The following is a 26,923-nucleotide window of genomic DNA, read 5'->3' on the forward strand; positions in this document are numbered from 1 at the left end:
GCCACAGTAAGAAACAGCTCGCTTTGGTCCAACGGCGCTAGCTCCAAGCTGGCCTAATTGGTTCTCAATGGTCGGAGCACCTCGAGGTGGAATTCCATTCAATGAGCCGATCGCACCCCTCGCACCCCCTCCGTTTGGGCCCGTTCTCACAGTGTTGTCCAGTAATGCGAGCGAGTGAAAGAAGGCGATTTGTTGTGGAGGGAGGGAGGGAGGAAGGCTGTTGTGGAGAGGGTGTCTGGCTCGTTTGTTGCCCGGTGTAAACATGTGCATGTGCTTAGAGCTGGAAAGGAGAGGAGAGCTAATGCACTGGGCTTTAATTAGCTCCTAGTTAAATAAACACATGTAGTGTGCCAGGCTGTCCTGGGAACGGCCTGTGTGTCTGTGTCTGTGTGTGTGTGTGTGTGTGTGTCTGTGTGTGTGTGTGTGTGTGTGTGTGTCTGTGTGTGTGTCTGTGTGTGTGTGTGTGTGTGTGTGTGTGTGTGTGTGTGTATTGATCAATGTGAATATACATTCCTGTGTGTGTGTGTGTGTGTGTGTGTGCGAGAGAGAGAGAGCAAGCAAGCCAAGGGATGATGGAGTCTCTCGCTGTGAGTTTCCTTTTCTCAGTTCTCCCTGAGGGAGCTGTAGAGTTCTCCCCCTGTGCTTTTATAGACTTAGAGGAGGCCGCTGAGGAGCTGATTAGCAGAGCCAGGCCAATGCACCTCACTCAAAAACTCTCATACATACACACACACACACACACACACACACACACACACACACACACACACACACACACACACACATACACACATGCACACACACACATACACACATGCACACCGATACTTGAACGCATGAATACACTGATACACAGTTGATTATATGAATACATACACCACACACATACACACACATACACACATACACACACATTTGCCATCATGAGGTATTGATGCACATACCTGGTGTCTGTAGCAGTCTGTCCAGTAAGAGTGTTGGCAGACACTCTGCTCTGATACCCCGTAGGTTTTATCTGAAAACCACAGTATACATCACATTAATGATTTCACATATGGAACAATTTCATTCAAAGTATATATCAGTGCTTATATGGACTGCTTATATATGTGTGCGTGTGTGTGTGTCACACATCACTGTGTTTATTCATGCATTTACTATCATAGTTTCAGTTGTGAAATGGCAGTCTGTTGTTTGGTGAATCAAACCACAAATAATGGATAAGCAAGTAAGTGAATGAACAGATTATTGCTGTGGATTTGGCAATAACAGCAGCTTTAGTTGTGGTGACATTGAACCAATCTGGCAGCCAGATGTCAGGTCAGATGTATTTGAGATGTATTGTCATCCTCAGCTTTAGAGAGCTTTCCGAGATCTAAAGTTCCTTTTCAGGCACACCCCCTGTTGAGTCTTCACAGATTACACGTCACCTACACTGCGATTACACTTCTGAAAACTACACACAGCACTTAGACGTATGCGCTCAAACACACACTTTTACACACTATAGTGAAACACAAAACACATCCAAATAGCCTGGCAGCCCTGAAAATAACACATTCCCAGCACACCACTGACAGATCCACACAGCCACACAGTCTGAGGAGCACTGAAACACAGCTTTGACACCTCTGGAAATGTACAGCTGCCATACATTTGCTGCTCTGGTGCATTAGTCATGGCCTCCTGTTGAAAGCCGTGTTAGTGAGTGGAGGGCCTTGTCCAGGAGACCATTCGCCTTTCATTGGTTGGTTGGTTGCATTGCTTACATCCGAGTTGCATCATAACTAGAGGAAACCGCTTAAGTGTGCACTTTGAGGTTGTTTTTTTTTCAAATGAAAAGACGTCTTTATTAAGGGAGAGTTTAAAGGGTCGAACGCGGCAAGCGGTCGGCGTTCCCTCCACTCGCTGGACGTGTAGCGATGGAAAGATTATGAGTGGAAACAGCCTCTAATTTGTCATGAATTTCCACAAACCGCTGAAAGAGGTTCTGCAAGGCTTGCAGAAAAAAAATTCATATAGCAGCCCAGAAATTACTTCCACAACAGTTTGGATGAATTGCCATCCAAAAACTTAAAGTGTATAATTTAATTCGGTCATTTCGCAAAAGCTTTTATTGAACGTGCTATAGAATAGTGGGAGAGAGAGAGCGTTATATGAGCCATCTCAACTATAAAAGCTGCAATTAAAGTCTGACCATGGAGCTGCAAACACCATTTAGCCTGAAACCTACAGAAGCATTTCATTAACTTGTTGATCCTTACAGTACCACATCTATTTGTTCTATTTATTTTCCAAATAAAGTACACAGAATTGAATAAACATGTATATCTCTTTGAGCATGTGTTTGATTGTGTATGCCTTACCTGTAGCTTTGACCTGTTGTTTGCTGATCTGATCGGCTATCCATCGCTTTCCCCTGCCAGATGTGAATGAATGTGAGGAGACCAACGGGGGCTGTGAGGCGCTGTGCTGCAACACCATCGGCAGCTTCTACTGCAAGTGCCCAGCTGGACAGGAGCTCAAGGAGGATGGGAAAACCTGCAGGGGTGAGTGCTGCTTCCTGGGGCATACTGATGGGGCATACTGATGGGGCATACTGATGGGGCATACTGATGGGGCATACAGATGGGGCATACTCATACTGATGTGGCATACTGATGGGGCATACAGATGGGGCATACTGATGGGGCATACAGATGGGGCATACAGATGGGGCATACAGATGGGGCATACAGATGGGGCATACTGATGGGGCATACTGATGGGGCATACTGATGGGGCATACTGATGGGGCATACTGATGTGGCATACTGATGGGGCATACTACTGATGGGCTCTGTGGCAGGACTGCTATGAACATGCCCCCTCTCACCTGTGTAGGGATATATTCACTGTGCTGATTAGATTAGATTAGATTACAGTTGTAGATTAGATTCAACTTTATTGTCATTGTGCAGAGTGCAAGTACAAAGACAACGAAATGCAGTTTGTGTTTAACCAGAAGTGCAAAAAAGCAGAAAAATGCTAGCCTGGCTAGCGCCACCACTTCTCAATGAGACGTGGTCTGGGAACCAAACGTTCATTTTCTCGTATTTGAAAAAAATGCCCAGATCCGTTTATTGGGTGCCACGGATGTCTATCAAATGCGTCTGTGCATAGCTCATCATCGTCTTGCTTTCCCCCTTGTTCTGTGATTGGTCTCCTATCTCAGGCGAAAATTTGCTCCATGGTCTCCAGGCTGCCTTAGCAGCATGAATCAAATTGCGCGCAAGGCAGCATGGGAACACCCAGGCTAGAAAAAGGCAATGTTATACAAAGTATAGACAGATGGTGCATAGACAGGACAAGAAATATAGTGCAGTGATCAATGTGAAAGGTCAATTCACTCCCATAGGCTCTGTAGAGACACATGGACTTGTCTGGCATGTAGCATGCACAGCTACATTTTACATTGAAATGGACGTACATGTGATGACCTGACCAGTGCAAAGGTCCATTCCATGGTCGTAATGTACCTGTAAAGGTGTATTTATGCACATGCCTTTCCAAAGGTTGCATTCAGGTCTATCTAAGGCCTTTGTAAGGGCGTACTCACACTATGCCATCCGTACCGTACCCGAGTACGTTTGAACCACAAAGTCCGATTAGTTTGAACAGTGTGATCGGTCCGTACCGTACCCGGGCACGGTACACTTATCCGTGCCCGGGTCCGCTTGAGGAGGTGGACTCGGGCACGGTATGGTTGGGCTTATGATCACGACTATGCAAAGATTCTAAAGCACAGCAGCTCACCCGTGCCTGGGTGTAGTTTGATAATCGTGCCTAATGTGAGTATGCCCTAAGAGTGTCCTTACATAATAAGTTTACAAGCCTCACGGATCTATGGAAGGAATTCTGTATGGAAGCTTAATGTTTTGAAATACACCATGAAAAACATAATAATAATAATAATAATAATAATAATAATAATAATAATAATACATTTTATTTATAATGCACTTTTCATCATAGATCTCAAAGTGCTAGACACACACAGTATTTGTCCATGTGCACAGAGACAGTCTTCCTTCCTAACCATCTTCTCTTCTCTTGTTACTGGAGCTAGAGCTGAGCCCTGGGTCACCCATAGAAATCTCTCCCCACACCCTAAAATCTTCCCTAAAATTGCTCACCACAGTTCAGTAGACAGACACCCTTGTAACACTCTAACCGCAGTGCATGAGATGCCCGAGAACGCTTACCACCCCCTACCCTTACTCCCTCACCCCTCTCCTCTACCCCTTGCCCCGGTGCTGCATCGCTGCTTCTGGTTAGAGGTATTTATCCCCCACTAGCTGGTTGCGCTGCAACCGTGCTGTTGTGAGATGTAAACGCGCGGTTACGCTGAAAGCGAAGGCACGCAGAGCTTTGATGCCACCGACTTCCAACTACGTTCATGAAGATGCAAAAACCAACCAACCAAAAAAAAAAAAAACATATTTCTTTTTATTAACAACACTCTATGGTTAAGGGTTGAAATGAGGGTCTGGAACTTATTACAAACTCTAAATTGGTGAGCATTTCCATCTATTTTGTGCAGTTGATTGACTAGCGCCCCCGGGTGATCAGACAGTTGGGTTTCATAGACAACAGCTGACTCCGGGCCAAATCTGGCCCTTATCTGGCCCAAAACTGGTACACATGCAGAGTTAACTGCTGTGTGAGTCAAATGTTAGCAGTTCATGATGTGGTTGCTACTCAGGACATGATGTAACTCATCCAGCTCATCACTCTGATAATGAGTCCTTAAATCATCCTTAATATGTCTGTGTTTGAACAACAAGGGAGAATAGCCTGAGTCTGAGGTAAGTCCGTGTGTGCAAGTGTGGGTGCATGCTTGCTTGTGTGTGTGTGTGCAAGTGTGTGCGTGTGTGTGTGTGTGTGTGTGTGTGTGTGTGTGTGTGTGTGTGTGTGTGTGTGTGTGTGTGTGTGTGTGTGTGTGTGTGTGTGTGTGTGTGTGTGTGTGTGTGTGTGTGTGTGTGTGTGTGTCCATGTGTGTATGTGTGCGTGTCTGTGTCTGTGCATGTGTGTGTGTGTCTGTATGTATTTCTTTGTGTGGAATCCAAATACATAGTGAGAAACATGCAGCATAAACGTGCCATAGCTGCCTATACGTTACCAGCCAGCGTATGCTGGAGGCTGCAGCTGCACAGACTGTCAGTGGGGCTGGATCTGGGCTCCTGGGCTCCTGGGCTCTGGGTTTTGGCATTATGGCTCTGGGCTCTCATCAGGTTTCACCACCAACCCCAAGCCACACACAGGCCTGATGCTGGGAGACCTGGCATGGCCGGCCCATATGAAACACATAAAATTTTAAAGCACGTCTATGTCAACAGAATCCCAGCACTAGACCACACACACACACACACACACACACACACACACACACACACACACACACACACACACACACACACAGGCTTGGCAAGGTAAAGCCAACCGTATGGAACTTTGGGTGCCTAAACTCATGAATCAGAAATCTCTCAGAATGATTACTGTATCAGTTGCAGAAACCCACATCATCCTCTGTCTAAAACCTGGGTTACACTACCCTATTTTACTCCTGATTTTGGCCCCACTTTGCATGTTCTTTGTCTCTCCAGATTATGTTTTGGGATGATCTTTGGTCTAATATTGTAGTTGCACAGTCGGACTTGAAATGCTTCAGCTATATATGACATTCTTATTATCGATTAAGGTGAGTTGAATTCCCACCAAGAAGAGTGAGTAGGAAAGTGTAAGTCTATACTAACTTTGCCCGCTGCATTGGCTGCCATCCTGTTTCTTCCCCCCCCCCTCTTCTTTATATAGTAAAATGAGACTCACAAATTCAACACCGTTGTTATAAAACACATCACCATGTCAGAGACGTGAACCTTTCAGTGTTAACAGCTACGCAGCCATCTCTCCCAACAGGCCTACAGTATGCTTATCAGCCCCATCATGCTCTGCTGAACTGCAACTGAGTGGTAACATAAACATCACTCTCCCCGTTTCAATAACGACGCATGGCGCGTGTTTGTGCAGCTTCGTAAGGAGCAGAATGCCTCCCGTCTGCTATTCTGTACATTGACACATTGGACTGTTCTTGTTGTTTTCTTCCTCTCTGGAAGAAGAAGAAGAGCAGAAGAGATGATCAGGAAAAAAAGAGGAGATGGCTTGGAAACAAAGAGCACAGTGCCGACGTGTGTTTGAGGTTTGCGCTGTGTGGGGCGATGGCTGCTGGGGCGATGTCATTATCGGTTACGCTCAGCTGGGTACTGGGAGGAGAAAAACAAGCTGCCGGCTCTATACCAGGGCTGGCCCAGATGGGGGCCGGGTTCGGCAGAGCTCTGTCAGCTAACTGTGTCAACTCAAGACGAGGGCCCTTTCCAGTTCAACTGCTTTGAGGACCGATGCCAGCCCAGTGTTGGGATGCGGTGTTGGGTTGGGGTTTCCAAGGCTGACCCCCTCCTCCCCCAGTCTTTCTGTCCGTAGGGCTTTGGGTTGTCAGCAACAGCAGTGCGGAGGCCTCTGATTGGGTAGTCTCAGAGTAGTCACAGGGGCAACTTCTAGCTCTCAGTACTCAAAATGGTTGCCAAACCAAGGGCCAAACCAGTTCCCCTGAAGCAGCGTCTAAGCTCTCTTTAATCAAAACCAGTGCGACTCACTCTTCTACACAGAGCCATACTGTTCATCCACAGTAGAATGACCTTCCTTGGATTTGTGTGTGTATGTGTGGGTAGATGTGTGTGTCTGTATGCTTGTATCTGTATGTGTGGAGTTAGCATGTAGAACCATACTTTTCATCCATTGGCTCTGCCTTGTATGTGTGTGTGCATGTGTCTGTGTGTCTGTGTATCTGTGTGTGTGGAGTTAACATGCTGAACCATATTGTTCACCCAATAGCTCTGCTATGGGTGACAGAAAGAGTTTTGTGGTTGATTCTCTGAACGGTGTTTTATTTTGTGAAATGTCACCTTAGATTTGCTGAAATATTGAAGCGGGCGGCGAGCTTTGGTCTCTCAGTGTTTCTTCTGTTTATTCGAGGCAGGATCATTTTTCACGTCGGTTTCGCCTTGTCAGCCTGAGGAAATTTCGCTAAAAACTATTAAATCCTACCCAGGGTCTTGGATTGGAGTCGCCACGGCGCGAAGCAGCTTGAACCTGTGGAATTCCTCTAGGGCTGAGGGTGTGCTCCCTCAATCAAAACACTTACAGGGAGCCAACATGGTAGAAAAACATGGCAAAGTTAAAATGCTGTATTTATATTAGAAATATATACTCTACGTACACTTACTGTAGAATAGTTGTTTTGTGCTAAATAAGTAAAAAAAAATTCTTCCCAGGAGCTTGTGAGCTTGTGAGGATTTATGCCAGGATGCTGCTGGTTCTATCTCTACCTTATGTCTTGTTTACTTTCGGCTCCTGTGCGCTGGGCCAACCTCCCTTACCCCGCTTGTAACTCTAATCCTTACCTGGCACTACGTGTTGTCTTTCATTCATGCCTGTTACATCAGTGCCAACTAGAAATGCCGGGCTTGTGCCATGCAGTCTCACGCTTGAAAAGAGTCCAGGGAAGATTTATGACAACCACTGTTGCTCCTAGAGGGATGAAATGCGACCCAACCTAATCCAGCCTGGCCCTGCCTCGAGTTTCCCCCAAAAGGCATCATTTATAGTGAACATTAGGAAATTACGGAGATAGAGAGAGATGCTGATCACTCTTCCTCTTTTAGTCACCGTTTCCAGGAGACGCACCCCTAGCCAGCAGCATGTCTGAGAGCCCGATTCAGTTCCGCTGTTCTCTTTGTCGTCTCTCTGTTCTCTCTCTTCTCTCTCCCTTTAGCCATTCTTCTGTTCCTTGTTCTCTCTCTCTCTCTCTTCTCTCTTCTCTCTTCTCTCTTCAGTCTCTTCTCTACCTTTTCTCTCGGTCAGTGTCTGGAGAGTGTCCGGACCTGCGGTCCTGTCCTCGGCTGTCTGAAGAGGCTGATAAGCAGCTGTGAGGAACAGAGGGCGGACGGGCCGCTCACACCGTAAGAGCCCCCTGGGGCTCCACCAGCCTATCAGTCCCAGAGGACTCCGTCTGCGATGGCTGGCTGTATGAAACGCTCTTTTGAAGTGCCAACATCATATGGCGGTGGAGGAGTATCGGCCTCCTCCAGTGAAGTGCAGATATCTTTGGGTATATGCACTGTATGTTCCAAATGCATTGGGCCAGTGGTGGCCTTATCACAAAGGAAGGCTAGAAATTGCCGGGTTTATCATGAGCAGGATATGGGAGAGAGGTTTAGGCTAGACTCTGCCTCAGGGGGGCCAAAGCATACAATTTCCCCCTTAAACCTGTCTGGTGAGCGTGATTAAATTACTTCAGTTATCTGCAGACAAATGAATGGATTTGAGAAGGCACTTTTCACTGCGGTATTTCTTGGACCTGCGATTGGCCACTCCTGCCCCTTCAGATGAGTCTGAAATAAACCCGGTCCTTTTGAAATGCACTGCAGCTGATGCGCTGCAATGAGCTTGGCCTGAGAATAAAGAAGAGCCTGCACACGTTTGTAGAGTTTCTCTGTGATTCATGCTCTCTTGTGATGTTTGATTTAAGATCAGATAAAACTGGGCTCCAGGAATTTATGCTGATGTTGTGAAAAATCCGTAGCCGTTTTGGTGCTGATACATCTGCTCATATAATTTTGAAGACACTTAAGACACATGTACACCATGGTTAATATGTGCTTTTAAATCTTCACCTTGGTAACTCTCTTAGAAACCTCACTCGCTTGCCTGCTCGTCTGAAGCAATGTTTATTAAGGTGGTTAGTTGAATGGGAACTTAGTTAATTTGTGTGATTCTTGATACACTGAGAGAGGACAGTGGGAAGTGGAGGGGATGAGGGGAGGAGAGGAGAGAGAGAAGGAGGGATGGAGAGAGAGAGAGAGAGAGAGAGAGAGAGAGGGGAGGGGAGGGGAGGGAGGGAGTGGGACCTGAGAGAGCACGTGGAGGAGGTCTTTGAGAAAGTGTGAGTGAGAGATAGAAAGGCCAAGAGGGGGGAAAACACAGAGAAAGGGGGAAAATAAAAGGGGCAAGACTTTAAATATAAAGCTGAACCTGATGAGAGAGAGGGAGGGAGAGAGAGAAAGAGAGAAAGAGAGAGAGAGGGAAAAGGAATGGGTGGGAAAATGAGTAATTAGGACTGAGGTTTGTCCCTGGTTAAGACTCTAGTAAGCCATCCACTGCCTCAGTCTGGACTTTTCATTTGAGCCCAAACAACCAGACTTTTCCCTCTACAGCATCTTTTACCGAGAGCCTCAAGCCCGATCTGATCTGCAGATCTCTAGACGACTGGCTCTTCCCTAGTGGCTAGTTCACCATGGCACTGCAGAACAGGCTGACTATTCTGCTGCTCTGGTTCTGTGCTCACGTTGGCACGACACATAGTGCCTATTACTCTCAGTACTGGTACCACCGAAGAAACTACAACTGCTACAACTGCCTTCCTAGATATAACGGCTACAACATGGCATACCTGACTCCAGGTGAGTAGGAGTTTGCAGCATCATATGCATCTGTCTTAAATAATTATAATGCATCAGCATGTGTCTGTATGTGTCTGTTATTAATTACAGTGATTGATAAATAATGAGAGGTGAAGCTACTAAGCGACTAAGCTAAATGGTAGGCAAATAATGTCATCATCTTCTCTTGAATAGCTTGTTTTGATTTGCCCAATTACTACTAAAAATATCCACTTCTTATGTCACACATACTGGTCTGTATGAATGATTTCCCATGGAGTATTCTCTGCAGTGTGTGTGTGTGTGTGTGTGTGTGTGTGTGTGTGTGTGTGTGTGTGTGTGTGTGTGTGTGTGTGTGTGTGTGTGTGTGTGTGTGTGTGTGTGTGTGTGTGTGTGTGTGTGCGTGTGAGAAAGAGAGAGAGCAGTAGATCTACAACGATGCTGAGCAGCTTTGTGATGTCTTAACTTGGCTTCTTTAATGCCATGGCCATTTTACAATCGAATGTGCTTTTAGTGATTTGTTATTTAAGGGTAAGTTATATCTTAATATCTTTCCAATAAGGAAACCCTCTTTTGTTGTTCCAAACAAATTTCCTGAATCAAATTGAATTGATTTGAATGAAGTGAGTTCTTAAACTTATTTGAGCTCTTTTAATCAGCAACAGGCACACACTAACACAGAGTCCAACAGCTACTGTGTGTGTGTGTGTGTGTGTGTGTGTGTGTGTGTGTGTGTGTGTGTGTGTGTGTGTGTGTGTGTGTGTGTGTGTGTGTGCGTGTGTGTGCGTGTGTGCGTGTGTGTGTGTGTGTGTGTGTGTGTGTGTGTGTGTGTGTGTGTGTGTGTGTGTGTGTGTGAAAGCTCTGAAAGAGTTAGACCAGAGCCTGGCACAAATGGCATCTTCAGCCAGTTAATATGGCCGTCTCTAACCAGTGGCAGCTGTGGCTTGGGTGGTTTCTGTGAGCAGAGAAAGAGTACGAGTGAGAGAGCGCTCCACGTTTTGGGGGTGATTCGGGGAAACGGCAAAACAAACAAGCGAGCAACGCTCGAATGGAAAGTGAGCTCTGCTCCCACAGGCTGCCGACCCTACTTCTGGATGCAGAGAAGTGTGGAAAAGTGTGTGTGTGTGTGTGTGTGTGTGTGTGTGTGTGTGTGTGTGTGTGTGTGTGTGTGTGTGTCTGTGTCTGTGTCTATGTGTGTGTGTGTGTGTGTTTGTGTATGTATGGATGGATGTGTGTATGCATGTGTGTTGCACACAGAGCTTTTTGTCACTACTGTGTAAATGTGTTTGTGATTGCACACGCAGCATTTCACAAAGATGAACCACAGAAATTGCAACATTTTGCAAGATCTCTCTGCATACTCTCTACAGAGGAAATTAACTAATTTCAGATGATGCTCTTTGAAGAATGAAAAAGCTGCACATAAACAGAAAAACAAAGGAGAAAGTGTGTGTTTGTATTTTTTTCTAAGAAACATTCATGTCAACTTGGCTAATTTGTAGTCTTTTAGGCTAAATGTGTATTTGGGTTGCCACTTGCTGCTCCTAATTGTTGTTGTAATGGATCTGGCTGTAAAAAGGGGTCTGAGTGGTGCATGTGCCCACTGCTGTTCCTTCTGGACAGAGAGGGGCTTACATTGGCACAGGAGGCAAGGCCGACTCGGGGCTCTGTTTGAAGAGAAAGCACCACAGACTCCCCGTTTGGGTAGAGGGGGAAAAAACAGTCTGGTGACAAATTGGTTATTTTAGGAACACTTCTTCTCCACTGTAGTCTCTCTCTCTCAGATGCGAGTCTTTCTCTGGGGTTACGGACGTGGGTATGAGTCTCCCTCACACACCGACCAGCACCGTCGAGGGTTGTAGCAAGGGATGAGGGCTCAAGCTGAGGAAGATGCTGCCCACTCAGCTGAGACTGTCAGTTTCCTCCATTTCACCTTTAAATCTGCCCTGATTGTGAGTGTTCCTGCTCTCCCTATTTCAGGGTTTATATCTTCATGGGAACATTATGTTGGCTGTATTTTTGCGTCTGACATCTGTTAATGGCAAAAGTTGCTGTAATATCGGATATCAGGATAATTGCGCTAAGTTGGTTCTGTGACCACATCAGCACAATTTTTCATTCTCTTCTTAAATAAAAAAAAGAAGAATCAAAAAGAATACCAATGGAATGGAATAGTCCAATGTCAGCACCAGTGCTGATTACCACTTTCATGTCACCCTGTTACCCATATCCTGCTTGCATGACCGTCAAATAAATGGAGAAGGTGCTCAGTATCCCTCTCCCTCAGGCCAAGCAGGGGCTTTGTTGGCCCTGTGAGAGCAGCAGGACAGAGAGGCCTGATGGAGTCAGACAGCATCGGGTCACCGACGGACGGAGACACACGACACGGCAGCATGACATCACAGTGACACCTGAAACACGAGAGCTGTGGGGAGCAGTCTGCTCACTCTGACTGGCTCCAGACACACGCTCATGAAGAAACCACTCAGTGCTCTGCGGTTTTTATGGCTTTGTTTTTTGTCTTTGTTGTTTGTTTTGTACGTTAATATATTTGTTTTTTTTTTAGTGTTCAGTGACTTCATTAATCATAGTTTTTCTATTGAGATAGTGATTAATTAAAGCCACTTGTAAACTTTTTAATATATTTCAAAACTAACATGGTATGCTTGTCATGTGTTTTTTCTGTGACTTCGTTTGGCTGTTTGTTTAGGTGTTTTGTGTTGGTGCTGGTCACAGGGTTTCTCTGTTTTCCCTGCCGGCTGTAAGACCACACACTTATGCCCTGAGTGCCCATAACTTCTCCTGATGACCTCTCTTCTCCTCTCCTCTCCTCTCCTCTCCTCTCCTTAACGTTCTCCCTCCCCTGAGAATGACTGCCAGAGCACATGTGGTGCTATCTCCCCTCACGGATGCTCCAAATAGCCAGCATTCCTGGCCTGGGAAGAGAAATCTTTGAACCTGGGCTCTCCAGGCGGGTCTCGGGAGCCCATAACTCACTCACTGGGCTCCTGGCTTCAGGGCTTCTTTATCTCTCTTTCTTTGTCTGTCATTCTCTCCGTCCCTCCCTGTCTTCACCTCTCTCTTTCCCTCTACCTCTGTCTAAACTGTGTATAATATAATATAAAGACCCCTTTCTCCCTTCTCTCCATCTCTTGCTCTCTCCCTCTTTGCGTATGGTGCAGAGCAGTGGTTCTTAAACTTTTTGTCTGGCGACCCCACAAAAAAGTATGACGAGGTCTGGCGACCCCACTTTCCCCAAACCCATTCTAAGTCCTTACTCAAATACCCCCCTCAAACGTTAACAACTAAATCAAGCAAAACCTAGAAAGCAAAGTCATTTGTTTTATTTACTCCATATGAACAAGATCCGAAAAAAACAAAACAATCACGATTAAACAAGTGTAGGCTGCCGCCATATCAGATCAGAGCGCTATGTGCGTATAGCGCGCGCACACACAAGCACGCACACACACATAGCCTGCAGCATTAGGCCTACAACGTTACATTAATTATATTTATGGCGATAACAATAACAATATTTTTTTATTTCCCTTTTCTGGTTTACTATCTTTAACAATTTCAATGGGAAGGGTGGGCATGCTTCCGTGAACATAGCAAGTTAATTCTAGGAGGAATGCTGCATACGGCGACACGGAGATTTGCTGAGCCGACATCTGTATTTTGAGATGTCGTTTCATTTTGACAGGTTTTAAGCTCTCATTCGCCAGAACATCGCCGCAAATCACACATTGTGGGTGGTCGAGGTTATCTTTAACTTGGCAAGTGAATCCATATTTCAGAAATTCTTTCTGATAAAGCCGACGCGCCTTTTTTATTCTCACCGGCCTGTAGACTTGTCCCATCTGAGGATCACGGAGCAGACACACTGGTAGATGGCACTTCCGAGCTTTTGTTCATTTTTTTAAGCAGCCACCTGTCCATTTTGGCTAGTAGGCTACCTATGTCTTTTGTTTTGTTTTACTTAAAATAGCGGGAACAAGTTGAGTTTGCGTAGTGGAGCAGATAGTTACATTGTTTCTATCAGCGGACCAGTAGCCCATAGGCTGAACCAGATCTCGTTGAAAGACGAAAACATTTCTCTCTTCTCTTAACTGCGTGTAAATAAGAAAAAGGCCAATATTATTTTCCTTTGTTTCACCTAATAATAATTTCAGACTGAATACAGAAAATAATTGGCGACCCCACGGAAGTTTTTGGCGACCCCTAGTTTAAGAATCACTGGTGCAGAGGATGAGTCCGTTGTCCCTCTGTCACTCCCTGTCCAGCAGAGGAATGGGACAGGAGCAGAGGCAGTGTCACCATGGGCTTTTGGAAAAGCCAGATGGATTTGAATTATGTCTTTAAGTTTGGAAAAGGAAGGCTGAGTGTGACTGTGTGTGTGTGTGTGTGTGTGTGTGTGTGAGTGTGTGTGTGTGTGTGTGTGTGTGTGTGTGTGTGTGTGTGAGTGTGTGTGTGTGTGTGTGTGTGTGTGTGTGTGTGTGTGTGTGTGTGTGTGTGTGTGTGTGTGTGTGTGTGTGTACAGCAAAATGATCAATTCAATTCAGAGTGCTTTTTCCTGTGTATGAGTGTGTGTCTGTAAGATGAGGTGTGAAATATATACAGTTTATTCACATGTGTGTAAAAGTGTTTTCAGTTTCCTTGTTCACTTTGCTGGTCACTCATCCGTTCTCATCTCTTCCATTAGTCTCCCACTGTGCATTTCTCTTTAATTTAATTTGAACGCACCCGTCGCTACCCACAAGCCCCTGCTCTCCCGTGCCAGGCCTTGGCAGCGGCCCACGCAGAGCGCTGAGGCTGCAGATTCCTCAGTGCCACGCTGAGCGGGCCACCAGGCCCAACCAATGATGCCTGCGTCATCAGAACAACCCGTCCTAGTTCATTCTGAAAGCCAGTTTAATATCCAGGCCATGATTTTAATCTGCTCCACTCAACACTGTCAAAAGAGCGAGCGCTGGCCACTGAGTGTATATTTTTAACAGGGGCCATAAACTTCGTTTTCCAGCGTCCTTGGGGAGCCGTTGAGGGGTTCCTGTTGTGCTAAGTCCTGGGGTACGCGGGGAGCAATGTCTCATTGGGTTTTATTGCGGCGACAGGGCCGCTAACCATGGCATGGCAGCGCTTGTCTCTGATCTCTGTGGGAGGCTACCGTCGGAGCCATAAAATGATCAGCTCCTTTCTGATCTTTCAATGAGGCGTGACCGCTGATCAGCGTCATGCTAGCTGAAATGTAGCGCTCCCGCTCCCGAATGCTGTAAGTCAAGTAAGTGGTGGCAGCCGCAAGCGGCGCTAACAGTGCTAGCAGTGCTAAGGTCATGGGTTCAATTCCCATGGAGAATGATTGCTCACATGTTTGCCTGCATGGCGGTTTACAGTAACTCACTGTAGATGGACTTGGCTGATAGAAGAGGAGGTGTAAATACTGAAGACTAGCCTACTTCATTTTTCTCTGAACTTAATCACTGTGGGTCGTGGAGGGACCGGGCACGTTTGATCTCAGATGAATACAGACACACTTCAAATACGTTCCCACAAAATACCACACACACACACACACACACACACACACACACATACACATACACACACTCAAAAGGGATTGTTTTGGCTGATTACCATTGCCATTTATACTCTCTCCCCCAGACGCAGGTTTTTTTTTTTTTTTTGTGTTGCCTACTGTGATGTCCGTCCTGACAAGAATGAACTCTTTACACAGACAGTATTTACTATGGAGATTTACTACACAAATACACGTGCACAAACAGAGACTGTGTAAATGATGTGTTAAACACACACACACACACACACACACACACACAAAAGAAAAAAAAAGCCCAGGCATCTGATCAGAGTATGTTTTTCTTTGGTTGTTTCTTGGTCCTCTTGCAGATGTTGACGAGTGCCAGGCTCATAACGGAGGCTGCCAGCACAGATGTGTCAACACCAGGGGCTCTTATCACTGCGAGTGCAGACCAGGGTCTCGACTGCACGTGGACGGGCGCACCTGCATCGGTAAGGGCCCACGGGGCTGACAAAAAATGTGTTTATAGGTATATGTGTGTGTGCGCGTTTGTCTGTTTGTGTGTGTGTATGTGTCAGAAAGAGAAAGTGTCTGCAAGTTTGTGTGTGTGTGTGTGTGTTTGAGTGTTTGAAAGAGAAAGAATGAGAAAGTGTAAGTTTGTGTGTGTGTATGTGTGTGTGTGTGTGTGTGTGTGTGTGTGTGTGTGTGTGTGTATGTGTGTGTGTGTGTGTTTGAGTGTTTGAAAGAGAAAGAATGAGAAAGTGTCTGTAAGTTTGTGTATGTGTGTGTGTGTGTGTGCTCTCCTCTCTATTACTGACAGAAAGGTGTCATAGAGATAGATTGCTCTCATTACTCATTCACCTACCTGACTTACTTACTTACATTCGCCTACCTGACTACCTTACTCGGTAACCAAGTTTCCGCTTGGCAGCAATCAGTGTTTTAGGAATGCACGTTCATTCATGCGAACATTCCTGCATTTTTATTGGCTTTATATAATTTTTATAGGCACCCTTTTAAACTTTGATTATGATGAAAACATGGCAAGCGTTACTCAAACCTTTCCCGTAACACATTCCAGAGTGGGTTTCGGAGTTCACAGGCCTGATAGCAGACAGTAAGGGTTCTTAAATGGAAGGAGATGACAACACCGATGGTGATTCAAAAGTCTTTTAAAAATAGGGTTATACTAAGGTTAAAATATCTCCAGATGCTTACATATCGACCAAATATATCTAAAGCTTTAGACAAACACAGTGTGCTGAAATTCTGTTTACTTTATGTATACCTTTACAATGTCACAGGTGAAAATCTTAAGTAAATTGAAGCGGGCCAAATATGGATCCAGTGCACTACTTTTTCATTATGATAAATTGGGACATTCCCTGGCAAGGAGAGGTCTTATCAACCCTTCCCCTGGAATGGCCATTTGTTAGCGTGAACGTTTCCATCCCCGGCTCTCCGAGCGTTGACCGAGCAGCAGGACGCCGTGGAGCAGCCCCGACACGAGACTGTCGTGGCCCTCTGGCTTGGGGTGTATGTTTATATCTGGAGTGTGGCTTGTCTCTGAGATAGGAGACACGTGCGTAGCCTTGAGATAGGGGGGTCTTTTAAGGGGCTTCAGATTGAGAGTAGATGTAAACCTGCCGTCTCCGGGGCACCGGAGGAATGTATACACAGTGGCGTCGCCGTGCGTCGAAGAATGGAAAGATATGCTTGAATATACTGATATGATGGAGACAAGGGGTGGATACAGGTGTCATTGGGAGAGAGAGAGAGAAAGAGAGAGAGAGAGAGTGAGTGAGTGTGTGTTTGTGTGTGTGTGTTTTTCCACCATTTATACCATTTGTGTGTATGTGTGTGAGTGTGTTTGAGCATTTGTGTGTGTGTGTGTGTGTATGTGTGTGAGTGTGTTTGAGCATTTGTGAGTGTGTGTGTGTGCCTGCATGAGTATTTGTATTTGTGTGTGTGTGTGTGTGTGTGTGTGTGTATTTGTGTATTTGTGTATTTGTGAATTTGTGATATGACTAATGTGTGTGATAGCCAGAGATCCCATGCTGCCCATCATCAGAGATGCTTATCAGGGGAGCAGTGTGTGCTGCTCAGGCTCTGCTCTGGGAACCACTCCTTAAGGCCAGCATGACTGCATGACTACATGAGCGAGTCAGAAGCACTCAGGGCTATTAGGAGAGGGAATGAGAAGGAGAGAGGAGAGAGAGAGAAGGAGGGATGAGAGGCAAAATGTTGAAATTGTTTATACAAAATTGTAGGACCTACGCTATTGAGGTTTTTCATCAGTTGTTGGGGTCCAAAAAAGGCCAACAGTTCAGCTGTTTGAGGAAAGGCCCATACACACCAGGAACGATAACGATAACTATAAATAAATATTGTTCTCGTAAATATGAATGACGACGTTCACACATAAACTATAGCGATAACGACATGAAGAACGATATCGTTGGGGATCACTTTCAGAGCGATTTTCAGAACGATAAAAAGCTAATAACCAATCAGAAAACATCGGATTTTAACTGTCACATTACCACAGGGAGAGACTTTGTTTATCGTTGTTCAGTGTGAACGCTTTTATCGTTATGGTTATAGTTATCGTTATCGTTATCGTTCTTGGTGTGAATGGGCCCTAAGACAAGTGGAGAAATGCAGTGTACAGTACAACCTAATAGCATCTGGATGGATCTGTGCCAGATTAGGGCCAGGGTCCACTGTCATCAGTAGCACACCTTCAGTGCTATATCCAACCTCACCGCTCACTGTACTCATGAGTGTGAGACAGTCTGCTGAAGCACCTCACTGATTTATATTTTGGACTCTCTGGGTCTTCTCAGGGTCTGTGATAGTCTTGGCTCAGTTGTGAGGTCTCTGCTGCCTATCACTAACCATGCCCTGTGTCCATCCCAGAAAGACAAAACAACTTGGAAGGTTATCCAGAGCTGTACATATTTGCCTACAACTGACTCCAACTAAAACTGTTGTTGACACTAATATGTGTGTGTGTGTGTGTGTGTGTGTGTGTGTGTGTGTGTGTGTGTGTGTGTGTGTGTGTGTGTGTGTGTGTGTGTGAGCAGCTGTAAACTCCTGCAGCCTGAGTAATGGAGGATGTGAGCACTTCTGCATCCAGCAGTCTGCCGCCCACTACCAATGCCGCTGCCGGCCCCACTACCAGCTCACTGAGGATGGGAAACACTGCAGTTGTGAGTTCATCACTCACCCACCCACACACACACACACTCATACAGTATATACCATGATTGCGTTCAGCCATTCAGCACACTACTGATGAAACTTTCTCATGTCATCAGCCTCAAGTGATGTCTCCACACACACACACACACACACACACACACACACACACACACACACGCACACAGTACCACCCACAGAGAGTTTCCCTTTATGCAAGCTGACAGTGGAATTTTCATGATGTCATGTCCAAACACCAGCAGTGTGACATGCGGGTGCTTCGGCAGCGAATCCGAAGAGAGCGACTGTTACGTCACATTACATCTTGCCCCTCTTTCTCTTCCCCTGTGTGTGTGTGTGTGTGTGTGTGTGTGTGTGTGTGTGTGTGTGTGTGTGTGTGTGTGTGTGTGTGTGTGTGTGTGTGTGTGTGTGTGTGTGTGTGTGTGTGTGTGTGTGAGAGAGAGAATGCATTAGTGTTGAGCTCATTGGAGCCGTGAGAAAGTTGAAGCGAGCAGCGAGCGTGTGAAAGAGTGCAGTTTAGATAAATAAAACTAGCCTTCATCTCCACACACACACGACAGGGGGATGAAAGCCAACACAGACAGAGCCTGAGGCTGCCTCCAGGCCTACAGCCTCATCTGGCCCACACCTGGCCCTGCTCAGCTCTAGGGTCGGAGGCTATCAGAGTTTGCATTTAGTTAGCATCTATACATGTACTGATATATATATGCATTTTAATAAGCTTGTCTGCTCCTTGAGCTACTGCAGCACAGTTTAGCTATTGGAGCACAGTTTAGCTATAGTATAGCTGAAGGAACACAGTTGGCTATAGGAGCACAGTTGAGCTATAGGAGCACAGTTTAGCTGTTGAGCTATAGGCGCACAGTTGAGCTATAGGAGCACAGTTGAGCTATAGGAGCACAGTTGAGCTATAGGAGCACAGTTGAGCTGTTGAGCTATAGGAGCACAGTTGAACTATAGGAGACCAGTTGAGCTATAGGAACACAGTTGAGCTATAGGAGACCAGTTGAGCTATAGGAGCACAGTTGAGCTGTTGAGCTATAGGAGCACAGTTGAGCTATAGGAGCACAGTTGAGCTGTTGAGCTATAGGAGCACAGTTGAGCTATAGGAGCACAGTTGAGCTGTTGAGCTATAGGAGCACAGTTTAGCTATAGGAGCACAGTTTAGCTATAACACAGTTGAGTTGTTGAGCTATAGGAGCACAGTTGAGCTATAGGAGCAAAGTTGAGCTGTTGAGCTATAGGAGCACAGTTGAGCTATAGGAGCACAGTTGAGCTGTTGAGCTATAGGAGCACAGTTTAGCTATAGGAGCACAGTTTAGCTATAACACAGTTGAGTTGTTGAGCTATAGGAGCACAGTTGAGCTATAGGAGCAAAGTTGAGGAACACAGTTTGCTATCGGAGCACAGTTGAGCTGAAGGAGCAGGTTTCTACCCCGCCTGTCAGCTTGTTCTTACCTCAGCCGAAATGACCTGACAGGGCCAAGCTTCAGTTTCACCTCTAATTAAACTGAGAGACCGAAACCCACGTGAACCCAAGTCTGGCCGGCGCGACAATCAATGTGAAAGGCCTGCAGCTCCACACCCAGTGATGTCAAGACTCCAGCGTCCCAACGCAGTCTGAGAACCGTCCTGCACGTCATTAAAAGCGCTGCACTTTCACAAAGAGGAACAGATCATACAGTACTGTACACAGACGTCTTTACACATCAAGCGCCTGGAGCCAGGTTTGATAGAAGTTGATGGGAATAGCAGTGATAAATATGATTGCACCTTAGTGAGTTTGTGAACTAATCATCAGTGGATGATTCAGAGCGGAGGTGTCCAGGTGTCAGGTCTGGAGGTGGCTGAATGACAGGGAAGGGGCCGTCTGTGGATGGCTCAGAGCTCTCATATTCTCTCCTGTCTTGTTCTTTAGTCCACTCATAATGAGCGCTCATTACTGTCTAACAACCTGAGAGTCTGCTATGAAGGATTGCTGTGTGTGTGTGTGTGTCTGTGTGTGTGTGTGTGTGTGTGTGTGTGTGTGTGTGTGTGTGTGTGTGTGTGTGTGTGTGTGTGTGTGTGTGTGTGTATTTCACCGTCTTTTTTCCTCTTCTATCTCTTTCTCTCTTTCTATCTATCTCTCCATCTAAATCCCATCTCTCACAAGCTCGCCATCACATCTCTCTCCTTGTCTCTTTTTTTTTGCCACCAAATTCTAATATTTATCTCTTCTAAAGTTCATTGGGGTTTTGTCATGTCAAGGTATTTGGTTTAATAGATAATAATTAAAGATGCCGTAAATGACACGATAAAAGATACATACATAATAATGATGAATGATTCATTAGGATTTGAGCATTTGGATTGGCCTTCTTTTCTCCACCTTTGTGTGAAAAAATGACTGACTATTTACCCAGTGTCATCGTTCACTCTTTCTCTTACTCATACTGTTTCTGTTTCTCTTTTTCTCTTTCTCTTTCTCTTTCTCTTTCTCTTTCTCTTTCCTCTCCTCCCCTTTCTCCTTTTCCAGCGTCCTGTCGCTCTCTGCCTTGGGATGCACACAGAAGAACTAGTGCTCCCCTAGAGAGGGAAGATGGTGATTACTGAATAATTACTGTCATCCAGAGCCTTTTAATGTGTCATTTCTGCCTGTGAATGGCCCTTCTCTCTGTGGGTTCTCTGTCCAGCTGTTTGACAGGCAGAGGCTAGGCAGACACAGCAACTATGTGAGAGAGGGACAATGGGAGGGCAGAGTTTGTCGTGTCTGTTCTGAGACACAGTCAAGGTCCAACTTGTCCTGTAAAAGCTCCAGTTACACCCGTTCCAGTGACATACAGTACTATGTGCTATATACTATGTGTGTGTGTGTGTGTGTGTGTGTGTGTGTGTGTGTGTGTGTGTGTGTGATATAATACAGGTATATTTTATCTGCCGTTATCTGTATGTGGTGTATGCAGTGCTGGACCCGTGTATGCAGAGAAATGGCGGCTGCATGCATGACTGCCACAGCGATGGTGGGAGGGCGCACTGTGATTGCCGTGCAGGATACACCCTGGCAGTGGATGGCAAGACATGCCAAGGTGAGTTGGAAAGCTACTATGTGTTAGCTGTGGGGGCAAAGGGTTCATATACACAGTAGTTTTAATATGCGCTGTGTGTTTGTGTGTGTCTTCATTTAAGGCCAGGGATTGATGGTTTCAGGATCTAATCTATTTATTTATATTGAGCAGAGGGTTTGTTTTCAGTTTCGGTAGAGAAACTCAGGACTACATGTGAAATCTTTGCTATACTGTGCTGCTGCTGTACTGTGCTGTATTGTGTGTGTGTGTGTGTGTGTGTGTGTGTGTGTGTGTGTGTGTGTGTGTGTGTGTGTGTGTGTGTGTGTGTGTGTGTGTGTGTGTGTGTGTGTGTGTGTGTGTGTGTGTGTGTGTGTGTTGTGTTTGTGTATGCATGCACGTCTGGTGTGTGTCATTTTCCACATGTTGTGTGGGTGTACTGTATGTTTACACGTGTGTAAATATGTGTTTGTGTATGTTTGCGCGTGTGTAAATATGTGTTTGTGTATGTGCCACACAGACATTGACGAGTGCGTGACAGGAGACGGCGACTGCGCTCACGGCTGCCACAACACACCTGGCTCCTACGTGTGTGTGTGCAGCGCCGCCTACGAGCTGGGTACAGATGGCAAGCAGTGCTATCGTGAGTCTGTCCTCTTTCACGCTGGCCAATAATAGCCGCATGTTTACTCTGCTTCAGATGTGCCCAGTACACTGTTTTGGAAAAGCAATACGGTTAGCGGGACTGCTGGCCATTAGTGGTAATTGATGCACTGTTTAATGTCACGTGTTATACACGGAGTAAATTAGCAACACATTTCGAGTTTCTGCCATTGGCGTACATGTCTATGAACACTGGTCACTTTGTCAAAATGTTCTCGTAGCGTGGGGCCACTTTGGGGTCTGCACATGGTTTTGGCAAACAACAACACACTCATGCCATGGGCCAAGTGATCTGTAGTAGCTCTTACTGTTGGCCTTCCTGTGAGGGTTGAGTTCAGGTCTCTGAAAAAGCCGATTTTATAGTGTGGTTAACAGTAACGTCCATAAAGTTACAGGACAATGAAAAATATTTATTAAACAACTTTAATGTCAACTTGTAATAATGTATTTATTTTAATTTTACTGTTTATTGCTTTGTGTGTGTGTGTGTGTGCGTGTGTGTGTGTGTGTGTGTGTGTGTGTGTGTGTGTGTGTGTGTGTGTATTCATGCGTGTGCTCGACAGGGATTGAAATGGAGATAGTCAACAGTTGTGAGACTAATAATGGTGGATGCTCTCATACGTGTCAGCACTCCAGCAATGGACCTGTTTGCTCCTGTAACCAAGGTTACCGGCTAGATGATGACCTCAAGACCTGTATTGGTAAATCTTTTGTTTAAATACACTAAAAATATGTTTTATTTAAGAAGTTACCTTCTGTGTGAATTGTGTTTGTTTGTAATGTGTGTATTTGTGATTGTGTGTGTTAGTGTACTCCTGCATGTGACGCCGACGTGTCTATATACACTACCAGTCAAAAGTTTGGAGACACTTAGAAATTTCCATTCCACTCCATTATAGCCAGAATACCAGCTGAGATCATTTGCGTTGTTTTTTTTCTCAGGGCAGAAGCTTTTCAGATTACATTATGTGCTTACATAATTGCAATAGGGTTCTTCAATGTTTTCTCAGTTAGCCTTTTAGATTAATGATATCAGATTAGTAAACAGAATGTGCCTTTGCAACATTGGATGAATGGTTGCTGATAATGGGCAATGTAGATATTGCATTAAAGATCAGCCATTTATTATGAACGCCGCGCAGCGAAGCGGCGGTCATATACTGTAGGTTTAGTCAGATTTTTTTTTTTTTTTTGCATGTCCAAATTTCCGTCAAGGATTCCCGGGACACTGTAAGACCGGGGTACACAAAACTTGGTGGGCATGTAACCCCACATGGATAGCATGGAAACTCCTGTTTTCGTTTTGATCTGTAGCCCCCCCGCTGGACTGGACCCCCCGAAAGGAGGGTAGGGCAGACACAGTTTTCTGTGAATATCTCGAGAACCGTAAGTTTTAGGAGGACCATTTTTTTTTTGTATGTTGATCTCAAGGGGCCATGTCATTCCATAACCACTCATTTCATGTATAGCGCCACCTAGTTAAACACAAAAAAGTAAAAATGAGGTGTTGTAATCGCAGGTATCTGTGACCAAACTGCACGAAATTGGAAGTGTAGGATCATTATGACACCCTCTGAATGCACGCCAAGTTTCGTAGAATTCCGTTCATGGGGGGCCACACAATAAATTAATTTATGTTACTATACACCAACTGGCCTGTAGGTGGCCGGAGACAGTTTTCTGTGAATATCTCGAGAACCGTAGGGCCTAGGAGGTCCACCTTTTTTTTTGTATGTTGGTCTTAAGGGGGCATGTCAACCTATCCCATTACCACTTATTTCATGTATAGCGCCACCTAGTTAAAAATTAAAAAGCAAAACATTAGGTGTTTTCATCACAATATCTCTGGCTGACATGGTCAAAACTGCACGAAATTGAAAGTGTAGGATCATTATGACACCCTCCGAATGCATGCCAAGTTTCGTGGACTTTCGTTCATGGGGGGCCTTACAATAAAATAATGTATGTGTACATTTAGTGACCGTACACCAACAAGGATTCCCGGGACACTGAAAGACCGGGGTACACGAATGGATGGAATGGATAGCATGGAACCATCGCTTTTCGTTTTGATCGAATTTCTCAGAATTATGAACAGGCAAGATGGGGGTGGGGTTGTATAAAATGTATATTACATGTGAAATCTATGAACTAATCATGTTCTGGTACTTGTTATCTAGCACAGCGGTCCCCAACCACCGGGCCGCGGCCCGGTACCGGGCCGCAGGACATTCCTAACCGGGCCGTAGCCTACGACATGAGTTTAAAAAAAATGCATGCAAACTAAACTAAATTTAATTCGCAATAATGTCACGTTTTTACATGGCATAGGCCTATATGCAGTTGTTTGATTGCACGCATGTTTGCATTTTGCAAGGTCTATTTTCTTACATCTGTCTGTCCCGCCTTCAACACTTTTACTTATTGCCTTCAGCGCTGCGCAGCCTCAGGTCAGCTCACTTAACTTGATCAGTTCTTGGCGAACGGTAGTGTCACACGAAGTTAACTAAACTGCTAGAATGAGCAACAACAAAAAACAAGCATCTTTAGCAGGTCACTGGTGTACTGGCCAGAGTGTTTGAGTTGCGAGAGCCGCTGCAGAGATTTCTTACAGAAAAAAAGTCACCGTTAGCTGCACATTTTAGTGATGAGGACTGGGTGTCAAAACTCGCTTACCTGTGTGACATATTCGGGTTGCTTAATGACCTGAACCTGTCACTCCAGGGGAGAATGACGACTGTCTTTAAACTGGCAGATAAAGTCGCTGCATTTAAAGCCAAGCTTGATTTGTGGGGACGACGAGTGGACCGTGTATTTGATATGTTCCAAACAGTAGTGGGTTTTGGGAGAGACTGAGGCAGGGCCCTTTCTCTCGCAGCTGGTGCGCGATCACCTTGTTGCGCTTTCAAATGAGTTTGAGCGTTACTTCCCATCCTCCAAAGATCCACGGCAAACCAATGAGTGGGTCCGCAACCCATTTGTCAATATCCCGAATAGTCCTAACTTGTCAGCGCAGGAGGAAGAGCAGTTGATCGAAATTGCTTAAGAGTGTGTATAAGGAAACCTCTCTGGCGGGTTTTTGGATCAAAACCAAAGCAGAATATCCCGAGATAGCCGTAAAAGCGCTGAAAACGTTTCCCACCACGTATCTACCGGTATGCGAGGCCGGGTTTTCGGCAATGACTGCAACTAAGACCAAATTGCGCAATCGACTGGACATTTCAAACACACTGAGGGTGTCACTGTCTTCCATCATCCCCAGATGGAAGCTTCTTGTTGCAGGGAAACAAGCAGGGCTCCCACTGATTATATTCGTAATGCACGTTTAGTTCCCATGTTTTGTTCCCATATTTTGTTAAGCATGTTCACACTTATAGATGTAGCTTCAAGTTGTTCAATATTCATAGTTCATATTGTTAAATTTTCACTTCTTCAAGTTCACGTTTTTCACAAGAGATCGTTACCTTCACTGTTCATACATAACTGGAGCTAGTTCTTTTCAAGTAATGCATGCACATCACATATGGAACATGGAACCCCTGAACCCCCAACCCAACCCCCCCCCCCCCCCCCCATGCCTTTCAGCGTGACTTATTTTTGTGGAAAACATGTGCTGGACTGGGCGGCGGTCATATTTTGTACCGCTCTGTGGTACATCTAGTTTCTACAACAGGCAAGAACCCTTTTGCAATTATGTAAGCACATAATGTAATCTTAAAAATGCTGCCCTGATAAAAAAAAACAATGCAAATGATCTCAGCTGGTATTCTGTCTATAATGGCGTGTAATGGAAATTTCTAAGTGTCTCCAAACGTTTGACTGGTAGTGTACTGTATGTAAATCTCTGTCCATCTTTATCTGTAGGGTGTGTTCACTTGTTTATATGTGAGTTTTAGGATTATACTTTAAGTGTTGTTTGTATCTGAATCAGATTAGTGTGTGTGTGTGTGTGTGTGTGTGTGTGTGTGTGTGTGTGTGTTTGTGTGTGTGTGCTTGCATGTGCGCCTGCTTGTGTGTGTGTTTATTTTTGAGTTCAAATCTGTCAGTGTGTTGATTTATAAGTGGATGTTTATTTTTGAGTTCACATCTGTGTCTGTTTGTTCATTTGGGAGTGTGTGTTTATTTTTTGAAGCGCACATCTGTGTCAGTATGGTAATTGTTAGTGTGTGTGTGTGTTTTGCAGACATTGATGAGTGCGGGGACGGGAGCTCATGCTGTCAGCAAGACTGTACCAACTACCCTGGCGGTTACGAGTGCTACTGCTCAGCAGGCTACAGCCTCAACACTGACGGCTGCAGCTGTGATGGTACGATCCGCCCCGAGTTCCTGAGGCAGCGGAGCCCCTGCTGGGTGACCCTGTAGTACCCTCATTAAGATGTTTACCCACAATTCCTCTCAACTCTAATTACCAGTCACATAGTGACTAGGCAAGAATGTGGGACAACTCTTCAGTGCAAAAGGGAAATGAAAACACATAAAAACAAGTGAAAACACACGTCAGATAACAAATGATTGTGGAATACATTTGGCTCTAATGGCATCAATAGATCTGATCCTGAGTCAGTTGGTTATCGTGTACTGATGTGTACTTACATAGTGTGATACTTTAAGTAATCAGCCCAAGGACAATTCAGCTACACTGTAATAAATCAACATGCAGTGGCCACTCATCTAAACTCTTCAGTAGTCTGTAGCCTACCCATCTCATAGCATCACAGGTCATCGTAGTTGTTACACATTATTACTAGGGCTGCTGGGAGAGAGAGTGAGGGGCTATGATCGCACATCCCAGGGTGCTGGAGGGTGCAGCAAAGCCCTACTGCACCAGTGATATCATGCCTTTTTAATCTCACACTCACAGTAATGACCAGGCCTCAAAAACGTTACCAGCTGACCAGGAATTCTCCCGATTGTCCTAATTA

At 45.3% G+C, this 26,923-nt stretch overlaps 1 protein-coding gene across 1 annotated transcript in view; it reads left to right on the forward strand.

The window, feature by feature from the left end:
* The window catches only part of megf6b (multiple EGF-like-domains 6b), a 101,870-nt gene that overhangs the window by 53,480 nt on the left and 21,467 nt on the right, over positions 1–26,923 (forward strand). Inside the window, exons 5-11 of the mRNA XM_076268146.1 lie at positions 2,427–2,549; positions 15,444–15,566; positions 18,162–18,287; positions 21,240–21,362; positions 21,859–21,981; positions 22,565–22,702; positions 26,185–26,307. Coding sequence (XP_076124261.1) covers positions 2,427–2,549; positions 15,444–15,566; positions 18,162–18,287; positions 21,240–21,362; positions 21,859–21,981; positions 22,565–22,702; positions 26,185–26,307 — 879 coding nt within the window. The remainder of the gene's footprint in view (positions 1–2,426; positions 2,550–15,443; positions 15,567–18,161; positions 18,288–21,239; positions 21,363–21,858; positions 21,982–22,564; positions 22,703–26,184; positions 26,308–26,923) is intronic.

Source organism: Alosa pseudoharengus, unplaced genomic scaffold (assembly GCF_046254945.1).
Source record: "Alosa pseudoharengus isolate Yale_2024_CS ecotype anadromous, Long Island Sound unplaced genomic scaffold, YU_APseudo_1.1 YU_APseudo_1.1_scf_5, whole genome shotgun sequence".
Lineage (NCBI taxonomy): Eukaryota > Metazoa > Chordata > Actinopteri > Clupeiformes > Clupeidae > Alosa > Alosa pseudoharengus.